Below are 26,901 nucleotides of genomic sequence, written 5' to 3' on the forward strand. Positions count from 1 at the left end.
GGCTTGCGGGTGTGCGGCCCCGCTGGGTTTTTAACGCAAAGGTGACCCAGGAGGGTGACGAGGTGTGTTGGTACGTGCAGTTCTGCTCCTGGCGTTCCCGGGCTCAACCTCTGCGGGGAATCATTGATATTTGACAGTTGTTGAGAAGTACTGGTTTTAAAAATTTCCCCTTTTATAACTCATTGAACTGGGAAAAAGCATGACTTTAATATTAATTACATTTTCGCCTGACTGTAGCGGCAAGACGGAATCCCATTTCCATGCCACTGCAAAGCATATTATCCAGCGAGCACTGTAAAATTTGCTGTTTGAGTAAAAATTCGGTGATTATTTTTAAACACACATCAGAACTAGGTTTTTGGCCTAGAAGGAGGTTCACGTAGCTCACGCCATGCTGGTTTGCTGTGATCAATACCTTTGCTGTGATTGATAACAGTTAACGTTCAACCTATTGGAAAGTAGACAAAGATGGTAATTTGGGATCTAGTGAGGTTTTATGAATGGGGTTGTACCTAATGGTGAAGGGTGTTGGTTAATCAAAAGGCAAAACACTTCAATGAACCAAACAACACCATTCTTTAAAGAAGTTCTGCTGTGTATTTGCTGGAGTATTCCTGTAATTGCATGCACGTGGTATATGGAGATCATGGGTCCAAAATCTCTGAATTAAAATTGACTTTCTATAATGGTGATGCATATATTAACTGAAATTAAAGCTAATATAGTTTTATTTAATATCCATTATGGTTATAAGTGTTTAGGATGTGCTCACATGGAAAGATAAACCCTCAAATTCTTACAGTGCAGGATTTTTTGGTAGCAAACCAGATTTTGGAATACTTGAAGAACTTTGCATTTCTTTCAGTTTTTGATGGACAAATGAGATAGATTTTAATGTATGATGGTAGTGGCTTCATCCTTGGTACTTTATATTTCAACAGGCTTTCTTCGTGACTCTTATGCTATTGAAATAATTGAGGTTGCAATGATTGAAATATAAATTATATGCCTGATAAATTAATTATATTAATATGGGGGCCTGATGACAGTCATCTCACCAAATCAGTAACACAAGATCAAATGGTTTCCAGTCATTGTATAAAATTGTAGAGGTTTCTTTAACAGATTGTTAAAGCATTACTCATTTTTAATGTGAAAATGATTGATCCTAATTACTGTCCGTTGTGTGTTTCGCTTTGTGATTCATAATGTAACGCACGGAGAGAATTCTATGGCAATTACTTGACCAGGAGATAAATCAAACGAGGAAAAGTCATTGCATCCTCACTTCTACCTCTCACCCATTTCTTCAGCCAGCGTGTGTGGAAATAACAGTTGAGATGCCGACTCTGCTGTTGTTATTGGTCTTCAGCCCTGGTGTATCTTGTCAGTCTTCTGAAAGGATTATTATGAACATTTTGTTAATTACTTTTATAACTCATCTGGCTATAAATTACTAGTTGCAGGACCTGCTGTTAGTTCCATTGGCATCAATGCTGACACTTTGTTTAGTGTAAAGCTCGGGTTTTAGATAAGCTTATACTTAATTGTCGCTTCACGTTCATTTTTTCGTGATAAATACTAATGGAGTATTTATCCCTCTACTCCAGATCACAGATAACAGCAGGGATCAAGCTACTTTTTAACTTACATTTTCAGATTAGTTTTTTTTTAAAACATACCTGGCAAACCAACTAGCAAACAGTAATAAATACATCTACGCGGAAGGATACACACCATCTATTTTATCTCTGTTTGATAATATTTTGAAACACATTAAGTGAATGCTTTTGTTTTACTTGCCAGAGTTTTTGGTCCCCAACCAACAATCAGGCATAAGATTTTGATGAACATAGTATAGCTTATAGCAATATCTTAATCAGAACACACAGTCTTCCAGTATTTTTCCTCCTCTGAGGAAGAAGGAAGTTATACAAGAATAGATTTTAATTTCCATCATTGAAAATAGCGCAAAGTAAACTTTCAAACATGAAAGGGCGGATGATTAACTCATTGCCGCGGGTTAAAAAAGATAATAAAGGCAGGCAGTGCGGGGGCGGCTTGGCAATACCTGCTTACGAGGAGTGATTTTGCTAAGTTTAGTCGTTCCAGGCCTTGGGTTTAGTTTCTGTTTCAACACTTGTTTGAGTCTGTCTGATGGGAAGTGAGCGATGGCATCGGCGTGCCAGCCAGGAGCCCTCGGACACACCAAACCATTCGCTGCCTGTGTTCAAAACAAAACAATAGACTTTTATATCTTGTAGTTAGAGCTGATCACATACAGAATTGAACAGAAAGGGATGTGTTGGCGTTTTGCGCAGAACACTGTTTAGCGCCGGTATTTTTGGTTAAAAAACCAAGCTTTGGCGGTCAAGTTTGGTCTCTTGGCTGAGCAAGTCTGTGGTGTTTATTGCCAAATAACGGCCAGGCTTACCAGGTGAGATCTTGTTGCTGCTGATTTGGGTAGGTATTTTGCTGTTTAGTTTCAAGGGGGCTCGATTCCCTTATTTATGGCACAATTTTGGGTAAGAATTCAAGAGCACTAATATAAGCAATCAGCTTGAGAAAAACAGATGGAAAAGGTACTTGGGGCTTGATAACCCCGCTCCCCTGACTTTAAAAGAAGAGACAAGATCAGACGTAAATTCTTCGGAGCTAATTAAGGTTGCTATTTAAAGGCTTTCCGCATGGATCCCCGACTTTAAATAGCTCCTTCTTAATTGCCCGTGTGGCAGCACGACCTGCAATTAGCAAAGCCCCGTAGATCCTGTGTAAAACTCCCCGAGAAGGTCTGGGGAGGGTTGGAGCAGTTCAAGGAAACTCTCACACGGTGAAATCATTGAATCGTAAAGTCTATTTACATCCAAAATTTTAATTGAGGGAGCCTTAGTCTAGCAGGAGGTTGTTTTACTGTCCCTAAAGCTTCCCTGGTTAGAGGAATATTTAATTTGCAGCGTGACCCTTGCGTGTTATTCTGTATCTTCAGAGGTATCTGGGGTGCTCTGTGGGTAAATTCAGGATTTCTTATGTTTGGCGATGGCATCGGAAGGTGTTTTAGGTCTGACTGACATTCCCCAGAATTGCTGGGTGGCCCTGGTGCACATACAGAACCTCCGGAGTGGAGGTTTTTCCTCTTTTCGTCCTCAAAGATGATCAGTTCCCATTTGACACTATCAACTTTTGTTTTATTTTGCTCTTTTCCCCTTTCTCCCCGCTGAAATGCCCATAGGGTTCTAAGCCTCAGCAATCTCTCTGACAGCATTACATTGAAATCCAAGAGTCTCTAAAAACATTTGCTGCTAAAAAAGGTTTGTTAGACATAAAGCGTGTCCAAGGAGGAACGTTCAGACCTGTTTTACCTTGTAATGGGGTTTAACCCCTTTGAAAAAGAGACTTTAGGAAAACGCTTCTTGTTTATGGCAGGTATTGTATATGCTTGAAGATGTTTCACTAGAGCAGAGGAGACGCTTTGTAGAGGGGAAGCTGGGAAGATGTGTGTGTTCTACCACAGCAGAGCAGGTGGCTTCTCGTGATCACCAAATCCACAGAAATAACTTCGCTTGCTTTCCTGTGAAGCATCTGAGCGAAGTTTTAGAGAAATCTGTGAAGGGCTTGGCCCAGTTCGAGAGAAAGGAAATTCCAACTGGGCAGTAGAAACCTCCTTGGACAGAATAAAGTTACGTAGAATCATAGAATCGTTTTGGTTGGAAAAGACCTTGAAGATCATTGGGTCCAACCATAACCAAGCACTGACAAGTCCATCTCTAACCCCCGTCCCTAAGAACCTCATCTATCATCATTTATCAACTATCATCTATTATAGTTGGCATAACGTTTCTATATTTTTGGTGAGTGTTCTGTGCGGTTGTTATTCAAATACACTGTGTTGGTGACCCCCACAAAGCTCAGGGGCTTCCAATGGGAGCAGCTCTCCTTACACCGTTAAAGGAATACGTATTTCCAATAAAATTGAATCAGTCCCAATGCTGGTCTGTTTGTTCAAGGCTTTTTTCTCCTCCCCTCTTAGAAGCATCACGTCTGTTTCTTTTTGGAAGATTGTCAATATCATTGTATTGTGTCATTATATTAATGTAATTTATATAGTTGAATGTTTTTTGTCATAGACTGTGAAGTCAAGACCATGAGCTTGACTGTATTGATGATTACAACCCAAACTTGAGTTTTATCTGACTTGAACGTGTGTTTTGCTCTGCAGTTGACACTCCGGATCCCTATGTGGAGCTGTTCATCCCGTCCGCCCCTGACTGCAGGAAAAGAACCAAACATTTCAATAACGATGTCAATCCCGTGTGGGACGAGACCTTTGAGTTCATTTTGGACCCCAACCAAGACAACATTCTTGAGGTAAATCTTATGTCTGAGTTGTACAACGTCTGGAAGGTTAAAATAACAGTAACTTGTGTGTGTATGGCATCTGTTAGTCTCAAGATGGCACTTCTTTATTAAATGTTAAAGGCCATTTTCTGCCTTTAGGCATGGTGCGAAGCTAGAGGCGCTGTATAAATTGTATTATTCAAGGAGTAGCCTTGAGAGTCATAGTGAGATCTGATTCTGAGTCACCTCTTGGACTGGCTTTGAGAATTAGGAGTTTACTGCTTTTCACATCAGCCGTAAATTATTGTCTCTTCCTCCACTGATTGAACTCTTCCGAACAGTGAATAGCTGGGGGTAAAGTCAAGTCTCTGCCCATTCCCTGCTTCTCCCTGAGGAGGCAGAAAGCAGAAACGTGGTTCTGTCTCCCCTGTGCCTGGAGCCAAGGGCTGAGCAGCCCCCAGCAATGCTTTGGGTGCTCTTGTTCCATACACAGGCTTATCGACTGAGCCACCGTTAAGTCTTAGTATGTTAAACCTTGCCAGATTGTGTACAGAAGGTGAGTGTTAAGCGTAACTATTTTGTAAGCGGGCATGGCAGGCATTTAAGGTGATCTATCGTCCTTTGTTAGCTTGGTTCTTTGTAGGAAATGACCTAATACGTGAAGTCTTCTGACCCAAACTTATGGAGTTTCAGACTAAATTGGCCAACTGGGACAGAGGCCTGTGAAGCTTTTCATTGAGTTAGTAACCATAATTTCTTGGGGCTAAACTGTTCCAGATCTGAAAATTGGATTGCGCTTCCTCCAAGGCTCCCTGTGTTCCTGGGGACAGGGTCAGGTTCTACATTTTGGGGAGGAAAGATCCCACAGTCACCTCCATAGAACATGTAGAACCGTCATACGCGTCCTGCACAAGAGACAGCAGTAGGGAATTCGCTACAACCTCACTCAGCTCTGCAGAAAACAGTTACCCAAAACAGCTTCCACCAGCCGGGCTGGTGCAACAGTCACCTGAGCTGGTTCTTGCCAAACGTTTTGGTCGTAGACATGCAAACCAACCGCAAGAAACTTGAGAGAAGTTCGAAATCTCTAACTTAGTTCTCGCTTTCTAATGACGAGTCATGCAAATAGGGATCAGGAATTGGAAAGAGGAATGGGGCGCTTCTGGTTTCTTCGTGAGAAAGCATTTGTTGCAACAGGAAGAAGAAAAGAAGAACTTGGGTTCATCAACCTACGCTTGTTGCAGTATGGGAAACAAAAATGGTTTGAATTTTGCCTGATAAAGCCTTTGTGGATTCCAGGGGCAGAGTTTTACCATTCTCTTTGCAGATCCTGTGCTTTTTTGGCAGATCTGCAGGAGCTATGGCTGGCTAAATAATTGTGATGATCTGTGGTATCTCTCGTGGTCTTCAAAAGATGAGTAGAATGGTAAACTGAGGAATAGGAAATAATAGTTAAAATGTACTCCTTTGGTTTCACTGGCATTGTGTAAAGACTGGGCCAGATTCTGCTTGGAGTTACACTCGGGCGGCTTCCCTAGTAATGTGGGAGTTTGTTGAGTACGAAGTTTGCTTCAAGGGCTTTTTTAAAGAATAAATTATTGAAGTCACAAACAGCAGCAGCCGTTGACTTACTTGTTGCCTTCTTGGGAACAGTACCGCCTCCTATACTCTGCAAAGTTTATGCATGTTGATGTGAAGAAGTTGAGATGCTGGTGAGCCATCGATTTCTTACTGTTACACGATCTCAGACACTTGTGAACATGTGGGTCGTTTGCTTCCTTCTGCAGTAATAATGTGACTGGCTCATTTCCCACCAGGCCAAGAACCCCCAGTTACCAAAGCATCTTGTATAATTTGACTAACATTTTGTACGACGTTTCTCAGTTTTCAGCATGGTTTTATGCATTCACTACAAAGTACAGACTCCACAATCCACTCAACTCAGCTTATTTTAATCTAAATCTTTAACTCTGTCCCGAGTGCAGGTTTCACTCGGAGTTGTAAGAAACTCTCCAAAATCTCATTGAGAAGTTGTTGCTGTTAATATTGGTTTTAAAGGGCAGCCCTCGGAGATTGCAGCAATGGACATAAAGTTCTGCCAGGAGATGCCTTTAAAACAATGAGTTTTGTTCATCATTTCAAAGAGTTGCTTGTGGCACAGGATAAAGAGGATTCTTTATGGCTGAGAAGAGGCTGAACCCAGATGTAGCAACTAGTTATTCAAGCGATTGCGTCTTCATTCCTTTTGTTTTATGCAAAAGATATGATCCAAGCCGCAAACATATGTTTTAGAATAAAGTGGGAAAAGTTCCTAAGCCAAAAGAGTTTGGAGAACTGATTTAATAGAAGCTATGTAAATGGTAATATGAAATTCTTTCTGAATATCTTGCTTGAGAGCTTGAAAGGCTGCCGCTGAGAAAAAAGACTCTTAGATGTAGGAGCAAAAAGATGGAACGCTGCTCTGCGGTATCCACGCGCATCTTTGGATAGCATCGCATTTTGCAAAGGTATATGCTCTGACATGGGGAGTATGAGAAGAGACTTGAAGATCTGGCTGGACACAGAGAAAAGCTCTATGTCATTTGGAATGCTGCACATTTTGCCAAATCATTGCTATAAAGATCTCGGTCTGTAGATACAAGGCTGGGATGCGTGGATTCTAACTTCACTGAAAAGTCACTGTGTGTTTTTTGGTGTATCACGTTTTAAACTACGTAAGTTTCTCCATAGAGAAGTTTTACTAACTGGAAATGTGAAATAATTGTATATTTTATATGTATATTTAGAAGTTACAATATCTGCTTAAAAAGATGGTGGGATTTAGTGACAGAGAGGTGCTAGATGGAAAACCCTTTGTAAATCATAGAATCATGGAATCATTTATGTTGGAAAAGACCTTTAAGATCACCGAGTCCAACCATTAACCCAACACTACGCCATGTCCCTGAGAACCTCATGTCCGTCTGTCCAGCCCTCCAGGGATGGTGACTCCAGCACTGCCCTGGGCAGCCTGTTCCAATGCCCCACAGCCCTTTGGGGAAGAAATTGTTCCCCAGATCCAACCTCAACCTCCCCTGGCGCAACTTGAGGCCGTTTCCTCTGCTCCTGGCGCTTGTTCCTGGGGAGCAGAGCCCGACCCCCCCTGGCTCCAAGCTCCTTTCAGGCAGTTCAGAGATCAGAAGGTCTCCCCTCAGCTCCTGTTCTCCAGCTGAACCCCCCAGGTCCCTCAGCCATTTCTATTCCTTTTCCATAAAAAAAAATATATATTTTTTTTACTTTAGGCATAGGCTGTATGGAGTTTAGAAGGGATTTATTGAAACAGAATTGAATACCCCTGTATCTTTTCTAGGTTACTTTGATGGATGCCAACTACGTGATGGATGAAACTCTTGGCACATCCACATTTCCTATATCTTCTCTGAAACTGGGAGAGAAGAAGGAGGTCCAGTTAACTTTCAATGACGTAAGTTGCAACATTCACGACTTTGCCTTTGTTGGTGCAGCTTTGAACATGAGGGAAAGTTCTTAATATAGAGTGAAGTTTTGAATTCCAGAAGGGGTTAGAATATGCTGCTCAGTGTATTACCTGGTGCCTGTGGCTCCCGGAAAGCTAACAGAAATTCTTTTGTCATTATATGTTTCCCTTTCAGTAAATGGCTTGTTGTAACACAGCCCTAGTTGACATGCAATAATGCATTCATGTGAACGCTCAAAATAAAAGGCAGATCAACTGGATCATTCTCTTTAAACATAATACAAAATGGATGGAGTTGTTGGTTTAACGGGGATTGTCTGCCTGCACGGTAACTCCTGGGAATTGTTGTTAAATCTGCATGTAGTTGAACGCGGTCTGCACGTATTAAAATAACTGTCATTTATTAGAGTAACGTGTCAGAGGCCATTCTGAACATAATTCTGTATTTGTAATTGTATCTATCACATCTGGTTATCTTTTTATACATATGTATATATATAAAATGCTTATAATGTATGTATAAATACTGTCTGTATTTCTGTTTGGGGTATAGTTTATTGTATGATCAAGGACTTGTGACTGCTGGTTTCCGTGTAGTTTAATAGCGTGGCTACAACAAATAACTGCTTAAGGCCTATTAGTTGCAAATCAGACAGTTTCATATGTAAGATTTAGCATTTCATAGCCTTAGGGAAATTGGAATTTTGATACCCTCATTTTTTTTTTTCCTTTTTTTTTCAAATTCACTGCATTTTTTGAAGTTTCTGCTTATTTCATTGAGTGCTTTAACAGCTCGTGGGCTTCCAGAGCACAGACTGACCGCTGGTGCCTGGTTCTGCCAACATGACGGGAGCTACTGAGAAAGAGCAGTACATTTTTTATCACCCAGTTTACAAAGCTCATACTAATAACACAAGGCCTCGCCACATTACAGATATGCTTGAACTTCTTGTCAGCACTCAGCAAAGCTTGCTAGACTACATGGGGAAAGAAATCCCTGAAAAAAGCCACGTACACTCTGAAATTTGTCAGCATGAAGTCAGATGGACCCCCGTGTAGACGATTTGTGTACACAGTGCGTATTCCTGAGATTTCTGTGGCAGTCTGTATAAGGTATAGAAAATGGCCTGCTGGTTCCCGATTGGAACACTTCATTCCAAGGGTTTATTTAATGCCATGCGCATACATTTTTTTTCAACCACTGGATCGCTGCGTGGTTTCCAAAGTGCTTTCTAAATTAGTAATATCAGGTGCGGGAATAGTGTAATTGCTGCCCTGCCTTTGAAGTATTTCTGTAAGTGACTCTTCACTCTGTTTCTTCATGTTCTCCCTTTGTTATTTCTTTGCCTTTTCTGTGTCCCACCCCCTCATGCACAACTCCCGTTTCGGAGGGGAGGAGCGGGGTGCCAGGTTTTGCCAGGGATGTGGAGAGGGGCCAGAGGAGTCACAGAAATGATGCAAGGCTGGAACAGCTCTGCTGGGAGGACAGGCTGAGAGAGCTGGGGGGTTCATCTGGAGAAGAGAAGCTCTGGGAGACCTTAGCATGTCCTTTCCGGCCTTAAAAGAGGTCGATAAGAAAGATAAGAAAGACTTTTGAGCAGGGCCTGTTGTGACAGAACAAGGGGTGATGGGTTTAAACTAAAGGAGGGAGATTCAGGCTGGACATGAGGAAGGAATGGTTGGCCCTGAGGGTGGTGAGAGCCTGGCCCAGGTTGGCCAGAGAGGTGGTGGATGAACCATCCCTGGAGACATCCCAGGCCAGGCTGGACGGGGCTCTGAGCAACCTGGGCTGGTGAAGATGTCCCTGCTCGTGGCAGGGGGGGCACTGGGGGAGCTGGGAAGGTCCCTCCAACCCAAACTGTTCTGTGATTCTATGATAAGCTGTTTATAGGCAGAGGGAGAGTGAGGCGACACCGTGTGAGACTGTTCCACACCTGCCAGGCCGTACCGATATGTTGGTGGCCATCGCATGAGAACGAGCTCGGGGAGATGAAAATGCCTGTCTGTTCTTAGTTGTAGCGACTTCGTACTCTCACATTTTGCCTAACAAATGCAGTTGGTGCTATAACCATAATTTTTTTAACTATCTCCCTTCAGGCGACCCCTTTAAATGAAAGGCAGAGGAGACCAACCCATCGCTTATGGCTCAGGTCATTCTCTGTGGCCTGCGAGTGAAATGATGTAGTGCCATTATTAATAAATTTCTTCCATCTTTCAGAAACTAGTAAGCGATTGCTCTTCCTGCTTGATAATTTCAATGTATTTAGCTGTGTTAGGGCACTCGGTGGCTCGTGTGGAGCGCTGGGCAGCCGTTCCCTCACAAGTCTTTGCTTTAGGCACAAGCTAAGTCTGAAGTTTACCCAGCAAACTGAGAAGGAAATGGCAGATAGACCGTGGCTGGCAGGAGAAACAAAGGATCATGATCGCATGAAGATAATGAGATCCCTTCAGGCCAAAGATGAATAGCAGTGGCTAAAAGTCCATGGAAGAAAGCCAAGAAAATGGGATCTGGTGGATGAAAGTCAGGACCAAGCAGCACCCAGCAGCGTTTTCTGCTGCGCTCAGTGCTGGTGGTGTGTTTTGGAATCACACTGTGTGCTTTTCTGTAGAAAAGAAACACATTCATATATCTCAGAAATGTCCTCTTTTTTTAAAAAGTGATTTAAAGAAAAATCCTGACAGCAATATTTTATGTTCAGGTGTGTTTGGTTTTTTTTTCCCCTTTGTAAGTGGTGTAACCATGTTTAAATATTTCTTGTTTAGGTCACGGAAATGACCTTGGAATTGTCTCTTGAAGTATGGTAAGTATCTCCTATTGAAAAGAAAAGGGTGGAAAATGGATTAGCAGCGAAGATATTTTTTATTTTACTCCATTAGAATTTTCTTAAAAACATGTCACGTATAGTGCAAAAATTTCTTGTTTTAGCAAAGAAATACCAACTGCTGGAAAGTCAGGAGACTTTAAAATGGAGGGGTATTTTCACACTGTAATTCTGTCATGGACTTAAACACCATTGCTTGTACTAAGAGCTGTGCCCTTTCCAAATGTTTGCAGGAGCGAGGCCAACGTGTCTGAATTTCTCATCCTGGTTTATATTAAGTGCTTTACTTTTCAAGGGCTTTTTCTTTAATAGACTCACACCCATTGGGTTCAGCTGTTCTCCTCGTTATTTTACCTTCTGTGGTAGCTTTGTGTCTCACGTTCACATTCAGCGTATGTGGATGCTCATTACAAAGCTGCTCCTGAAACAGAAAATATTGGAGTGTTGATAGCACACGGTACTGAAGCCAAAGGCGAAGGTCTCAGCAGGGCCAGGATTTCACCATCTCCAGATTGCTTTCTCAACCTGTCTCGGTGAAAGACCAAAAATCACCTTGAGGCATCATCAGAAAAATCTCTTTTCATCCTAAAAATGAGTTACTGAGAACAAGGCATTAAAAGTTTTGTTGTTGGGGTTTTGTTTTAATGTGTAACTATAAATAGCAGCGCTGAGCACTGTAAATGTAGAACTCTTTAATAACGACTCTGGAGGCTGCCAAACATCCCCCAGGGATCATTCCTGCTTATCTTTCTGTACTAATAGAGATGTATATGTGGGTGGTCCTGAGACCACTCCTAAATCACCCAGGGCTTGTACTTTTATTTCTCTGACATTAAAACCCCTTGGAACGACATACGGGCTCCATGAGTTAACAAGTCCAAATGAGGTGACAGTTCAAATTGTTCATCCCACCTCAATATCTGAAATGAGTGAAGTTGTAGCTTTTGTTTAAGTACAGTATTGGGGTCGTTAAGCAGCCCTATGTACATTTTTGATCACACATTGTGGGGAAAAAGCTAGAGAAATCGTTTTTTCCTCTGGCCAGCCAGTACAATTAGTGCTGAGATCCGCACAGTTTTTGACTGTAAGATGGAATTGATATAGAGTCAAAATTACTCTCTCCTCCCTTAACACAAACCTGTAACTTAGGAAGAGTAAATGTTAGTAAAAATGTATGCACATTTTTCATTGCAGTCCTTTGTTCCGTGGATTAGCAGAGAATTCACATTTCTAGACTGTGGAAATGTATAATTGTGTGTGAGTTGTGAACTCACTTGCTATATTCTCATATTTATTTTAGTCCACAAAACAGACCACTTTAAACTGCAGGTTTTGTTTTCAGTAGTATGTGAACAATGAGGTTTCTATATAAAATGCCTTAAAAACGCAGCTTGCCATTGCTCTTTGTGTCCATCGCTCCATGGAATCAGCTGTTGCAATTGCGTTACATGAAAAATCTTTTGTTTTATTTTGGTTTTTGTTACGTTTTATGTAAGTTAATGAGGAATTTACTCTAACTTCCATTCATTTCCCTAGGTGATACTTGAACTGTGTTTGGAATTAAGCCTTTTGTTAAAACCTGTCTGTTTTCCAAAACAGCTCTTCAACTGATCTCCGGTTCAGCATGGCTCTGTGTGACGAGGAGAAGAAATTTCGGCAGCAGAGAAAAGAGAATATCATGCACAGCATGAAATCATTTCTAGGAGAGGAAAACAGCAAGAACTTGACCAGTTCCCGTGATGTAAGTTTGAAAAGTTCCCATTAAGATTAGTATCACCTTCTGCATTTCTCTCTGAACGGCAGAAGGGTTCAATGGAAAGGCAGATGGCAGACGCAAAACAATTTCTTTTTCCTCTACACACATCGAATGTTTAGAATGGACAATAAGTTTTTATTTTGCTCCGAATTCACAGTTTAGGAGACAAAATCCTGTGCCAAAGTAAAGCTTCACTCATTAACAGGTGGCTAGAGGATTGGTGTCACTTTTCTAGAAGGAGATTAAAGTGCTGGAGCGGGTCCAGAGAAGAGCAACACGACTGGGGAAGGGACTTGAACACAAGCCTTATGGGGAGAGGCTGAGGGAGCTGGGCTTGTTTAGTCTGGAGAAGAGGAGGCTTAGAGGTGAGCTCAGCACTCTCTAGAACTACCTGAAGGGCAGTTCTAGCCAGGTGGGGATTGGGCTCTTCTCCAGGCAGTCAGCAATAGGACAAGGGGGCATGGGCTTCAACTCTGCCAGGGGAAATTGAGGCTGGATATTAGAAATAAATTCTTTACAGAGAGGGTGGTCAGGCATTGGAATGGCTGCCCAGGGAGGTGCTGGACTCGCCGTCCCTGGAGGTTTTTAAACTGAGACTGGACATGGCACTTAGTGCCATGATCTAGTAAATGGACTGGAGTTGGACCAAGGGTTGGACTTGATGATCTCTGAGGGCTTTTCCAACCCAGTCGATTCTGTGATTCTGTGATTCACTTAAATACTATATATATCCATTATATACAAAGGACAAGATGGGGTAAATGACACTGTAGGACAGAAATCACAGCTTTTCATTTGCACTGGCAAGGTAAACAAACTGCTGTAACTTTTACTTGGTTCTGTATTGGTTGAACCCTTTGCAGGCTGTGCCTGGGTTAAAATTGGGTAAAGGAGCTAAATGCACGCTTTTCCTTTTTGCTCTGGTTCTGAATTCCGTGCTTTGTTAAGGCGCTGGTTCTGAGCTGAGCTCGTCATGCGCGGGATGCCCGGAGGGTACGTGAAATATCGGCGGCACGAGGCGCGTGCAGCGTGTGGGACCTGCCCCTGCCTGCTCCGCCCCTCCCAAAACGGCCTTGGCCTTCATGTCGGAGGGAGGAGGCAGAAAATGAGCTGGTTTAATGACACCATCAGCTTAGAAATTATTTTCTTTCCTTCCTTTCCTTTGGCCTGTTTTATATGATTAGGATTATGAAGTTTATTTCTTCAAGAATGTGTACAGACGCAGCTTTTGTTGGCTGGCTGGTGCTCTGGACCAAGCCAGCGGATTGAGATGGGTCACATCAAAGCGAGGAAGGGAGCCGAACCCCACCGATCTTTCCAGCAATGTCCTAAAACCCCACGTTATTTTGAGTTAATTAAGAATCATAGAATCATTTTGGTTGGAAGAGACCCTTAAGATCATCAAGTCCAACCATAAAAGGATGCACATGGTACAAATCCACTTGTTCTGGAGTAGGTTTCCATTCTCCTCTGTCTTCCCTGCTTGTTCCCCGTCCTGTTCTGCTCCCAGAATTGTGACGGGAAGACCATGTGTATGTGGGGGTGTCAAGCCGTGAACAGAGTCAGTGAATTAATCCAAACTGATTCCTTTTGAGTGTTTTTAGTATAAGCAGAACGTGACGCTCTTTTGCAGAAACTGGAACCGACACTGAGGAATTCCTTTTAAATTTCTCTGAAGTTTAAAGCAGGCGGTAAATGTGTTATTGTCATCTAGTTCGGAATTGTCTTGCCTGGTAAAATGTGCGTACTTTCTGAGGAAGGTGAAAGAATTTGACAAGTATTGTACATATTTTATTTGTAGAGATATAAGCCGTCCATATTGTGAAGGAACATTTTCAAGGCTTTTTAGTTTTCAGTTCAGTTATTTTAATCTTAACACAGGCAGATCTTATCAGAATAGACATTTGTGGATGTGACGCTGCGCTGATCTCCTAGAGCAGAATAGTCCCTTTCCCAGGGTACAGATATTCTGCCCAGATGCAGTTAGGACCGGAGTGATACCCGGTGCCTCAAGAATCAGCTTGGTGCAGCAGGTATGTGTGTAGGAATTATTGCAAACGCTAGGCAAGATTTCCTACTCTTTTCGCCATCGTTTTCCCTGGGTATCCCTTGCTGTCTCAAATACTGAAAGTTTCTCAGTTCAGCTGCGTCTTCCAAGACCAAACCGCGATCTCTAATTGCAGGTTTATCTGAGGACTGAGGTAATGCAATCCTCCCCATTTTCATACGCCGAGTGTGTATTTTTAAGCTGACTCGTCAGAATTTTTAGCTGCCTCTAGCAATTAAGAAAACCCTTTTGTTCAAATTAAAATACAGTTTTGTCCTTAGAGCCCATCATTTTTGCTTTTATTGCTACAGATGGGAGATAGCGGGAGGATTTATAGGGTGTTTGTAGTCTTAACATGGCATCAAAAGGCAGGAGACGTGAATATTCTTAGCTGCCTGTGAGTCATTGTTTAATCTTAAACAAGTCGCTTACTTGCTCAAAGTTCACCTAAGTTTCTTCATCTGTGAAGAGCAACTCGTGTGCCTTGCAGGAATGCCGGGAGACGTCAATACCTGTGAAATAATTATCCATCCCTGCCTGGGGAAGTGAGTACTTCCAAATTTCCTTACTTCATCTTGAGGCACTTTTTGAAAACACAGAGGATGAGTTTTCTCATATCTGTGTTACCGCTCAGCTTATTTCTATAATTTTTGTTGCTTTAAACAGTTTTCTAAAAATGCCATAATTAAAGAAAGAGCCTATTCCCAAAGACTGCATTGCAGAACACTTTTTAATAATCATCCCTGTACCCCATGGCATTTTGTTTTGCGCCACAGGTCTGGATTTTGTGTGCTGTGTTTCCAGGGCATTTGAGTAAAAGCGTCTACACCACTCATTCCCAAAACAAGATTTAATATGTTTTAGCTTTGCTTTTTTTTTTGCCAGATGACTGCAAAATACTACGATTGAGATTGTTTTTTCAGAGCTCGCTTTTCCTGAAACATATCTCGTTTCCCAAATCCTTTTCATTTTCATGCCCGGTTTGGTGATGAAGCACTTGTTGAGATGACCCATATGGTGCTGAGCTTGTCCACACAGTGCAGTGCCCCATGGATCTGAGAAACAGCACAGATATATTGACAAAACACTTGGTCTGCGCCGTTAAATCCTCTTCAGTGGAACTGGAATGGTATCTCAGCAGCTTTGTCCAAAACCAGTGTGGGTCCTTCAGCCTTGTGTTCAATTCCCATCTTGGCCGTTGACTCACCACATCGTTATCTTGTGAGTCACTTAAAAATGGTTTTGGGTCTAAGTTTACTAATCTTCTCGAATGGGTTTAGTACCTCTGCCCCCGTTTTATCGATTCTGTACGAAGGCTGTTGGGTTCAGAGCTCCCAAGAGTGGAGCCCGTGCAGATGGAGAAGTCTCCGCGCCTCCATCTCCCATCTTTGCTCTGTTCTTTCTAGCCATGAAATGGCTTCTTGGTTCTTTTCCCTTTGGACTCTCTCTGCAGCTTCTTCCCCCCACCCCGTTTGTCTTAGACATCAACTCGTAAAATAGACGTCATTTCACATTTTACCATTTCTTGTCCTTAAACGTTTTGGAAACTGAATTGCAGCTAAAGGGCCGCTTTAACAAACCTGCCCGCTTGGAAATGTGCTCCCCTCTTCAGAACTCAACCTTCGGCACCTGGCTTTTGCCTACAAGTCAACGTGCGTTCAGTTGGCTGAGATAAATGAACGTAAATGCGCAGCAGGTGATTGTTTGCAGTTCTTTTTTCATGGCTGAAAAGCTTTCTTTACTGCGGGAAGCCGGCGTGAGCTGCTGCCTTCTGCTTTAGAGCTCTTTAGTTGAATTGAGTTTCTGGAAATAAAGTAGCGATCGCAACTCTTTGTACTTTGTTATCAAGAAGAAAAGAAGAGATCTTATACTATACATCCACCGGCCTCTCGTTAAACTCGCCCTCCAGTATATGGATCTGTGATTGCCAGTACACCTGTGGATTAAATACGTGTTTGCAGCCAGGATGCTCGTGACTTCTCGACTGTCTTTGTTGATCCTCCCTGCAGATTCCTCTGCATCCTGAAGAAAACTCAGATTTTCCCTTGTGTTCATTGCTGATGAATAGAGCTGTTGAGTAGTGGTGCTTTGGAATTGCTCTCACATACTTTTTCCAGGCTTGCACCTGCAAACCAGTCTTGGTCCTGTTGGGATTTGCCCACGGAGGTTAATTAGGTAGTGTTTGTAAAGAGCTTTCAAAGCCTGATGTACATTATGAACTTCGTGATTAGTAATGTGGCTCTTCTGTTCAAAGCAATTGCTCCGTTATTGGGGCGTTGGCTTAACAAAACAGGCACGTCCTAAATCTTTACCTTTGTTTTGTCGTTTTTTGATAGATAGTTATCTCTGAGGCGCGGGATGCGATCCAATGCCAGAAATACCTATGGTTTCTATTACTAAAGCTTCACGCTTACGAAGAAGATAATCGAATCATCTCACCGCATCACAAATAAGCAGTTTTTGTGAGAAGTGTCTCGACGTATTTGGTCATCGTGCATTATTATGTCCGTGTGACTGTGTTTTCGGTCCGCAGGGCAGTTTCATGGCTTGGTGCATGGAGTCCACAGAACGAAACGCAACTCAGCACCCGCACCGGTCCTTTTTTTATAGCTAATCCCATCTATTGGCACCTTAAATTGCGTTTCAGTGAAATTTTTGACTGATGACCGGTTTGATCAGATAGGGACTTTCTGCACGACTGTGTAATTCTTTTTACGCTTCGTAACAACCAAGAGGCTGTTACCTTATCACCGCTGAACAGTGGAAAATTCTTGTAGGTTTCGGAAACTGGGAACCAGGTGGGAGCTTTGCTGAGTCTAAAACACTCTGATGATGGTAGCGAGTGAATTTTGATTGTATTTTGTCTTCTTTCTAGATCCTTGGGGAAACTATGCAGTGGAAGGGAACAGCTTTGAAGCCAGGACTGGGGAGTAAGAAGGAAAGAAGTGTAAAATAAACCCCCTGTAGATACATTTTCAATGTGGCATCACTTATAACTGGCCCTGCTTTTCCTCACTTTGCTGTCTCTTGGTAGCTGCAGAGTTACACGTAAATGCTCCTTTGATCTCCCTGTAGTTTTTTGCAAGATTATTCTGAATTTGAGAGCGTTTGCATGCGCTCTAGTAATAGCATATTTGTATTTGAAAACGTGTTTTTAAACTCCTAGCCAAAATATTATTTGTCTCTCTTCTGGTTCTGATTAGTAACTTGTACTGCTTTTGGCTCTGTCACAAAGATGTCATTTGGTGCTTGGAATGCTTTAAAAATTTCTGTGGTCTTGTAACTAAATAGTTTATTTAATAACTAAATTTTTAATATCTGGGATTATGAATAAGAAGGACAGGCATTCTAAAGAAATTCTGAGTATATTTTTATTTATAAATCTTGCTACAAGCGGTGACTTCTTCAAATAAATTCTAATTCCTCAGATACTAGGCAATTAGAGTTCAGTGTAACAGGGCATCATGGGGGCGACCACTTACTGATGCTGAGACCTGGCGCGGTTTATTCACCCGATTTGGAGTCTTATTGGTTGTATTTTAAGGTCTGCAGCGGTGCCACGGATCTGTGTGAGTGAACTGCACTTGAAATTCTGCACATTATTTTAGTAGACAGGGCGCTGACATCCCCTGGGAGCACCGTAGCCAGATCGGGACACGTCTGGTCTTCAGAGAAGTCCCTGCCCGGCTCATCCCGTCGCTCAGCAGTCTGAATCCCAGCGCCACCACATCCCCAGCGGTACTTTATTTCTGATCGCAGCCCAGGAACTCCCAAAACACGCGTGTCTGGTTGTATCCTGATGTTCTGTGCAACCAAGGAGCTGCTTTCCCGTAGAACACAGCCCCCTTGTATGCTTTCCCTGCCTGCATTCCCTCCTCCACCCATCCATGGCAATGTCCCAAGCATCCCTGCTGTCCCACCAAATCTAAGGCATTCTGATTGTATCTGAGGCTTGTGACTGCACTTGAACTTCCAATTTTTCTTGTGCATCAGTCTAGAGACACTGGAGGGTGTTTCATTTGCAGTAGGAACACACAGATCTCACCTCCAGCTTTTTCTCCCCTGCGTTCCTCCTGCCTTTGCAACATTTGCAGCCTTTACTCGCTTAGGTCCGCGTCACTGAAGTTTGTCTGAAGTCTTCCTCATTAGATTAGCAAGTCCGTTCATGCGGGTGTTCCTCACTCTGTTGGTCAGGTGGTTTCTTTCTTCTCCTGCGGACCATCTGCATGAGCACGCAAGAATTCGTGATCAAGAAGCCAAGAGTCTCACTGGTGACACTGCCTGAGCCTGATAGCATCTGCTGGAGCTGGTCCTCTTTCAGACTGGAAAGAGCAAGTCTGCAGGCCCCAATCTTGGGTGCCTGCGCCCCTCGTTCTTGCTCTGAGGAGGGTCTGGTGGGGGTATCCCCTGCCTGTGTGGCTGCTGCCCGCAGTGCTGAGCAGTCCCACATCCTCCCTGACAGCATTTGCTCCTGTGTGATCAGAACTCTGAACTGAGGCCAAGAGCTGCAGGTGGCAGGTGTCTGTCACTGCCAGCAGGAGCAATCTTGCAGCTCCCTTCTCTTGGGCATTCCTGCTTTTGTCCTGCCCTCGTGTTGCCTCAGTCAGATCTTCCTCTTGCCTGCACGGGAGCCAGGTGCATTTAGAATCACAGAATCTTTTTGGTTGGAAAAGACCTCTAAGATAATTGATTCCACCCATACCCCACCCCTGGCACTGCCCCATGTCCTGAGAACCTCATGTCTGTCTGTCCAGCCCTCCAGGGATGGTGACTCCAGCACTGCCCTGGGCAGCCTGTTCCAATGCCCCACAGCCCTTTGGGGAAGAAATTGTTCCCCAGATCCAACCTCAACCTCCCCTGGTGCAACTTGAGGCTGTTTCCGCTTGTCTTATCACTTGGGAGAAGAGACCGACCCTCGCTCGGTCCAACCTCCTTTCAGGTCACTCTAGTAACCATCTAGAAACATTTAACTGCCCTTTATGTCCCTGCCTGCTAGGTGCTTTGTTATGTGCTGTCTGTTTCGCCTCCTGGGTGTCCGTAGGGATAAGATAAATAGGAAGCCGAGAGGAATCATGCTCTACTCCTCCGTGAGGTTTCCACCGCGGCAGACAGGACCTCTCGTGCTGCTGGTGGGTTCTGGCGTCTCTTGCTCGTGGTCGGCAGCGCTCTCCTCCTGCACTGCAGGCCCAAAATCAGAGAATAACAGAATGTCCTGAGCTGGAAGGACCCACAGGATCATGGAGTCCAACTCCTGTCCCTGCATTGACAACCCCACAGGTCACCCCGTGTGTCTGAGGACGTTGTCCAGTCTCTTCTTGAACACTGTCAGGTTGGGGCCGTGACACCTCCCTGGGGAGCCTGTTCAGTGTCCAGCACCTCTGGGTGAAGAACCTTTTCCTCGTGTCCCACTGACCCTCCCCTGGCAAAACGCTTCTGCCCTCCAGCTCTTTGTGAAGCAGAAAGGCCTGAGTAAATGACATACCGATACTGAGCGTCACTCTTGGGGACAGGTGACTTCATGGGTGGGATTACAGTACTGTTCCGTTCCACGCACACTGTTTAAAAGTTGCATCTCAAAGTGCTTTGTTAAAGTGCTGTGTTGTCTCTTACACACATACCACTGCGAGACTGCAGAATACCTTCTTTTTGGCTTGCTAGAGCTTTTGTGCCCAGATTTGGAAAAGCACAGGTCTTTTTGTGAGGATCTTGGGATGGTCACCTATGAATTGCACAAGTATGTTTGTCTGGGGGTTGATCAACAACATTTATTTAGTACTTTTAAGTCTTTATCAGCATTGATGTGGTGATACGCTGTTCTTCCCGTCTCTGCAGGTGCCAGTGATCGCAGTGCTGGGCTCAGGAGGTGGATTTCGCGCCATGGTCGGCTTTGCTGGCGTCATGAAAGCGCTTTACGAATCGGGAGTTTTGGACTGCGCGACGTACGTTGCTGGTCTCTCAGGATCCACGTGGTAAGGGGCTTTTTCCTTTGTTTTTCTTCACTGTTTCTTCAGGCAGTTCAAGAAGGAATTTTTGTGAGACTTGACTTATTTCTAAGGTTCTAATTCACGGACAATTTTATGCATGCACGATCAGTGCTGCAGAGACATACGGAGCAGCTGCCTGGCAGCGTAGCAGGTTGGTGGGGCAAGTCTGCTGGTTGGGGTGGTTCAGAATGGCTCCATCTCCAGGTCATCTCCAAGGAGTTCTGACAGCAGGAGTGGATGAAGAAGATGCTACACGTATGGACCCATGTTTCTGAATCAACAGCTAATGTTTTCTGTATTCTGTAACTGATTCTTTCACCTTGATAACCAGAAAAAAAAAAAAAAGACTTCATGCCATTGGTATAAATGCAAAATATTTTTTATTTTCCTGATGAAATTTAAAAAAGCGTTGTGATTTGAAAATGATGCCTCGTGCAACCGAAACTGCATTATATCCTTTTGAGGCACTTCTCAGAGATTCTCAACATCACTGGAAGATCTTTTGCTCCGTTTTAGACTCAGTAGTCCCCTTCTTAGTGGATTTACTGGGGATGTATAGGACCTGTTCACTAATTCTTCCTTAATGTAAGGAGATTTGAGCAGATGTGTTTCAGCTTGTAGGAAAGCGCACCGATCGACTGCTATGCTGCGGGGTGTCCTGCTGTGGATTGCCTCATATTGCTCCTATTGTCACTGTTTAATTTAGAAATTACATCGGTTTTTCAAACAGTTCTCCCTGTCAGATGGGAGAAAAGATCTACAAAGACGTCTCCGTTTGAATGTCCTAAGCATGTAGTGATGATGTCCTCGTGTCTGACTCAATGGATGCCTCAAACCATTGAGAGGAACAACATCAACAGGGAAAAATCAGAGTGATGTCACTGTGTGAAAGGCATTTTTTGGGTGCTGTGAGCTCAGCGTTTGTGGGCAGCAGAACGCTTTGAACCCCAGGATTGCGGCTGCATCAACCACTCTTCTGACTGAGCGGGTTCCTCCCTGCCCGGTGCTGGGAAACCGCAACCTTTTGTCTTCTCGCCTTTGATAAAAACTCCCCAAATCACACTTACTACAAACGTTGAAACTATTTGTCTTGATGTTTCTTCGATGAAGTGATGTAACACATTTAAAAGCCGCGTAGTTTTCGTCAGCCAAAGACATCTGACAAATTCAATCCAGATTTCTTAACTGTTTGGAATCCTTAACACTACATTCTTTTTCATTGAGCGAAAAATTACAGGCTAACTTTACAGTCGAACTTTTAAACTTGTAACAACCTCTTTTTGGAGATGGGCAGCAAGAGGATGAGATGTAATGGCCTTAAGTTACAGCAGGGGACATTCGATTAGCTATTAGGGAAATGATTTTGCAGGGAGAGTGGTCAAGCTCTGGGATGTGTTACCGCATCCATGTTCAACTGGGTGAGGTGTCGTTCTCTTTCTCTGACTCAGTGAATTCTTCACGTGAACACAGAACTTGACTGAACAAAGCCCTGAGCAACCTCGTCTGACTTCAGCTGGAGAGCTCGAGGTTCCTTCCAGTCTAAATTATAAGGTTAAGTGAATGTCTCATTTCTTCGAGAGTAAGGGAAAAAGACTTTTGTTGGACTAGCTAAATATAAATAAGCAGAGAATCTATGTGGATGAGTTTTATCCCTTGGTTTAACCGAGGAAGCACATGAATTTTGATTCCACACACTCTAACCCCAAAGTTGTTAAGTCTTTTGGAGTAGATAAGGATCTATTCTGTTCCTTGTGTGGTTTATTTTCAATTATTTTTGATTTGTATGAGGCTTGTTTCCCCTCTCCCGGACTAGACAGAAATCCTTCAGAATGCCAGAAGATTCTGAAATGCCGTGAGCGTTCATCAGCCAGAGTACATTTCTCGTTCAGGTGGAGCTCTAAATGGTTTGCATCCCTGGAACCTGGGTTTTCTGTCAGTAGTGCTTGTTGGGGGCAGATTTACCACTGTGTGTTGAGAGACCTGAACGTACTTTTGTCCGATTTGCACAAAGTGGAAGGTGTGTTTTGGCTGCATAAAGAGCAATAGCGTAGCCTGATGCGGTGTGGAAAGTTTCCGCTGTGTTCCTGGGGAATGGCGTGTAGTCCACGGTCTGCAAAGATGTCGGTCAGCTGGCCACAATGTCCATTTATTGGGAAAGCCCAGGTGTGAATACGTAGTTGATTAAATGTACACCTATAAAATTGGTATTAAAATAGCAAGATTATCTGAACTGATTCAGTCAGAAACATATGCTGGAAGCAGTTGCATTTAAACAAATTTGCTTTTCCTGTCTTGGTGATGTCACCTATTCAGTCTTTCTGTGCTTGATGAATAAATAAATTGACACTTTGGCACTCCCTTTCTTTTCTTTTTTTTTTTCCATGCAATCTATACTTGGGAATAATGCTCTTTTCTTTTTCTTTCCTGAAGGCTGGAGAATTCCTTTTCTGGAGACAGAGGCAGGTTTTTGCTTGCTTGCCCAGCTGCATGCCTAACCTTGGAGCAATGCATTGACCTCTCCAGTAGTTTCTGTCATCTGGCTTCAACCTTGCGCTGAATTCTTCATCCTGTGTTTCCCTTTCTCCGCTCACCTGGAAGCCGCTGCCCCGTGCGTTTCGCCCACGGGCTGACGTGCGCGCTCAGCTCTAGCGGCTGCGCACGGACTGATGAGTCAAGTTCTCGCATCACCCCGTGCCAGGGCTCGTCGTGCTGCCCAGCAAAGCGCCGGGCAGTGATCTCAGGGCTGAGCTCACGCAGCGTGTGCCTCGCCGCTCTGCACAATTATAGCATTATGCCTGCAGTGTGGTATGTATACCTGAGCCAGCTAATTGCATAAGTAATAGTGAAATTAGCAGCTAATAGGTTGGTGCAAAAGTAATTGCGGTTTTGGACTATGGATTTTAAACCGTTGTAACAAGACTCAAACTCATCTTTTAGTAGTCAAAGTAGGAACCATTATGATCAACACATTTTTGCCGATGAGAAATAAGTTTGTTTATTCCTGTAGCGTAAAAATCCGTGCTTTGGGATTCAGCGAACTCTTGGAAAGCACAAAGCTGTCGAGATGCTTGAAGAGGTGCAGTCGGTTGGGGGAGCTCAGGGGAATGTGGCACATGAGGCAAAACTTCATACCCCAATTGGTTCAGCTTTTGCAGCGTTGTTTGTGTGACGTGCTCTCTGGCTTTGTCATGGAGAAGAATCGTCCCTCTCTGGTGAGCAATGCTGCTGCCGACGCTGCAGTTTTGGCGCATCTCACCGGTTTGCTGAGCAGACGGCTCAGGTGTGACGGTGCCACCGGGATTCAGGAAGCTGGAGCGGATCAGAGCGGCAGCACCAAACAGTGACCATGACCTTTTTTTGGTGCGTGTTTGGCTTTGGGAAGTGCTTTGGAGGTTCTTCTCGGTCCATGCACTGAGCTGGTTGTCGTGTAAAATCTACTTTTTGTCACACATCACAATCTGATTGAGCAATGGTTCGTTGTTGTTGTGTAGAAGACGACACTTCCAAACAATAATTTCTTTGTTTTTCGGTCAGCTCACCAGGCACCCACTTATCAACCTTTTCCACCTTTCCAATTTGCTTCAAATGCCGAACGACCGTAGAATGGTTGACATTGAGTCTTCGGCAGCTTCTGGTGTAGCTGTAAGAGGCTCAGCTTCCATGATCACCCTCAGTTGGTCGTTGTCACCTTCCGATGGCGGCCGCTCCGCTCCTCATCCTCAAGGCCTCGTCTCCTTTGCAAAGCTTCCTGAACCACTGAGCCCAGGCAGCTCCTGGGCCAAACGCCGTGTTCGTCTTGTGAGTTGTCTCCGCTGCTTTATGACCCATCGTGAATAAGAACATTGCTTGAATTTTCTTTCTGTCTGACATCATTTCCATAGTCTAACATAAATCTAAAATAAACAAAGTGATAAATCAGCAACAAAAAAACATAAAGTGAGAAAAGCGCATTAAAATGATATATAACATAACCACATTTATTTAAGAATGTATTCCAAAATGGCAAATTTAAACAAGGCAAAAATGGCAATAAGTTTTGCACCAACCTAATAGCAGGTTTCAGCGGCCCATCTTGAGTCTTTACCCATCGTGTTACTTGAGACAACCGAGTGTGAACCACACGTGCCCACAGTTGTGTCTGAGCACACAAAACTGCAGTTTCCAGAATTAGTGGGAAAACCAGGATTTGCCTGACATGCCTCTCCTGAAGCCCCAGAGTCAATTAAATCTCTGCGCACATTGTAGTTATTGTGCTTCATCTGATTATGGAGCCATCTTGGTGTTCTCATATGTTTTAGGGATTTTTGAATAGTGATAATAAACTGGAGAGTGACAGAGAGAGGTAGAGTGACAGACCTGTCTATTTACAGGACCTCCCATCTGCAAAATATACCTACACCCTGACAGCTGCTTTTTCTGCTTATGATGATTCTGTTCTTTTCCCTTAAGTAAATAAATGAGGAATACTTTCTGATCTTTTACATCATCCACATTATGGAAATCTATGAGTGTCTGTATGCTTACATTTTGAACCAGTTGTTTAGCTTTCTATGCCTTGAGAAAAAGACATGACCATTTACTGTATAAATGGTGAGTAAATTAATCTGATTCGTTCAGTAATTGGATCAAATTACTTATTGTACATTTCAGGCAGGTGACTTTGAACCAGGCTTCGGTACTTACCGAGCAAATTTTCCATTGCAGGTACATGTCGACTTTGTATTCGCACCCGGATTTTCCAGAGAAAGGACCCAAGGAGATTAATCAAGAATTGATGAACTCTGTGAGTCACAACCCACTTCTGCTGCTCACTCCTCAGAAAGTCAAACGCTACATCGAAGCGCTGTGGAATAAGAAAAGCTCAGGCCAGCCCGTCACCTTCACCGATATCTTTGGAATGCTGATAGGTGAAACACTTATCCATAACGTGAGTTCATTTTTTGATGGCAATTAGGGCTGTGAAACTATTGCATAATAACCGCTGATACTACTTTTTTTTAAATTACCTTGGTGACATTGTTTAGCAATAGGAATGTTTAAAGTTACAGCTGAACAAATACTGAATAGGACACTTCTAAAAGGCTTTCCTTGCTCTGGGACATGTTTGTGAATGGTATTAATTTATTTAAGAGCCAGGAAAACACTGTGCGTTCGTGTGCAACAGAAACGAACTCAACTGCTGGGTACTTGCAGCAGCCTCTTAACATTGTGTATCATCCATTAAAATCACCGCTCAAGCCATTGCAACAAAAATCACGGAATGGTATCACCTCTTCATGCGCATTTTACTATAAGGAAGGCAACAATTGCTTAACAAAATACTAATTTGAAGGTGAAATATCCACATCTCTATTTATTATTACTTGTTTTCCTGAAAAATAGAGACCATAAGAGGGCTTCATACTGTTGTATTTCGCAGATGTGTTTTCTATACCTGTATTTTTCATGACTACGCAATGCCGTTAGGTTTAAACACTCTAAAATATTGAAAAACAGGCAACACAGCTTTTAATAACTGTGATCCCTAAGGTGAGTTTCTGATGCTGAAGGGATGTTAAAGATCTTTGTTGACTTTTCAGAAGAAGCACAGATTAAATACAAATAATACATTATGATCAATGGTGGTTCTGCCTAAGAGCATTTTCCTTGTTTCCATCATTTAGAGTAGCAAAGAACTTACTTCATCCAGCACTGCCGTTTGCTTTTTGGTCACATTATTTTTTATATCATTCATGCTTATTTCATCTTCACATCACGTCTACTCCCACTCCTTCCTTCCTGAGTTGTGCACTTAGAAGATATTCAAGTCAATTACTTCCTTTTACAAGTTCTTCTGTTTTTCTTGGCAGTAACTGAGCTTGTCCATTTTCCTTCTCTTGGAGGATTTTCGAGCAGTGGGTAGTTTCCCAGACATGGGCAGGATCTGTTTGGCCGTAATATCTTTCTTTTCGTGCAGAGAATGGACACCACCCTGAGCGACATGAAAGAGAAAATCAACCATGCCCAGTGCGCTCTCCCACTCTTCACGTGTCTCCACGTCAAACCAGATGTCTCAGAGCTCATGTTTGCAGGTGTGTTTTCCAGCTGTGGATGAGTCAATTGTGAAAAGCAGCGCGTGGCTGAAAAAGAGCTTATTATTGTTTTTTTAATACTTCTGAGACTAATTGTATCCTGCAACTTGGGACACGTTGAAGTTATTAGTTGTATGGCGAGGATTAGGAAAGAATTTGCCGTGATACAAAAACATTCTTCGGGGCTTAACAGAATTTGTGTTGTTATAAACTGAGTTATGGCGAGATTTGAATTTATTTCAAAAATAAGAATGTGTGATATCAGAGGATATACCATGTCAGAGGATATACCATGTCAGAGGATATACCATGTCAAGGGAGATACCATGTCAGAGGATATACCACATCAGAGGATATACCATGTCAGAGGATATACCACATCAGAGGATATAGCATGTCAAAGGAGATACC

The 26,901-nt window shown here is 43.2% G+C and overlaps 1 protein-coding gene across 5 annotated transcripts in view; it reads left to right on the forward strand.

Annotated features, from left to right (window-relative positions):
• The window catches only part of PLA2G4A (phospholipase A2 group IVA), a 102,251-nt gene that overhangs the window by 57,490 nt on the left and 17,860 nt on the right, over positions 1–26,901 (forward strand). For all 5 annotated transcript variants that reach the window (XM_065072806.1, XM_065072805.1, XM_065072804.1 and 2 more), the window contains 7 exons: positions 4,217–4,365; positions 7,685–7,798; positions 10,574–10,611; positions 12,232–12,373; positions 20,268–20,404; positions 25,124–25,346; positions 26,376–26,490. In XM_065072806.1, the coding sequence (XP_064928878.1) occupies positions 4,217–4,365; positions 7,685–7,798; positions 10,574–10,611; positions 12,232–12,373; positions 20,268–20,404; positions 25,124–25,346; positions 26,376–26,490 (918 nt within the window). The remainder of the gene's footprint in view (positions 1–4,216; positions 4,366–7,684; positions 7,799–10,573; positions 10,612–12,231; positions 12,374–20,267; positions 20,405–25,123; positions 25,347–26,375; positions 26,491–26,901) is intronic.

Source organism: Columba livia, chromosome 8, assembly GCF_036013475.1.
Source record: "Columba livia isolate bColLiv1 breed racing homer chromosome 8, bColLiv1.pat.W.v2, whole genome shotgun sequence".
NCBI lineage: Eukaryota > Metazoa > Chordata > Aves > Columbiformes > Columbidae > Columba > Columba livia.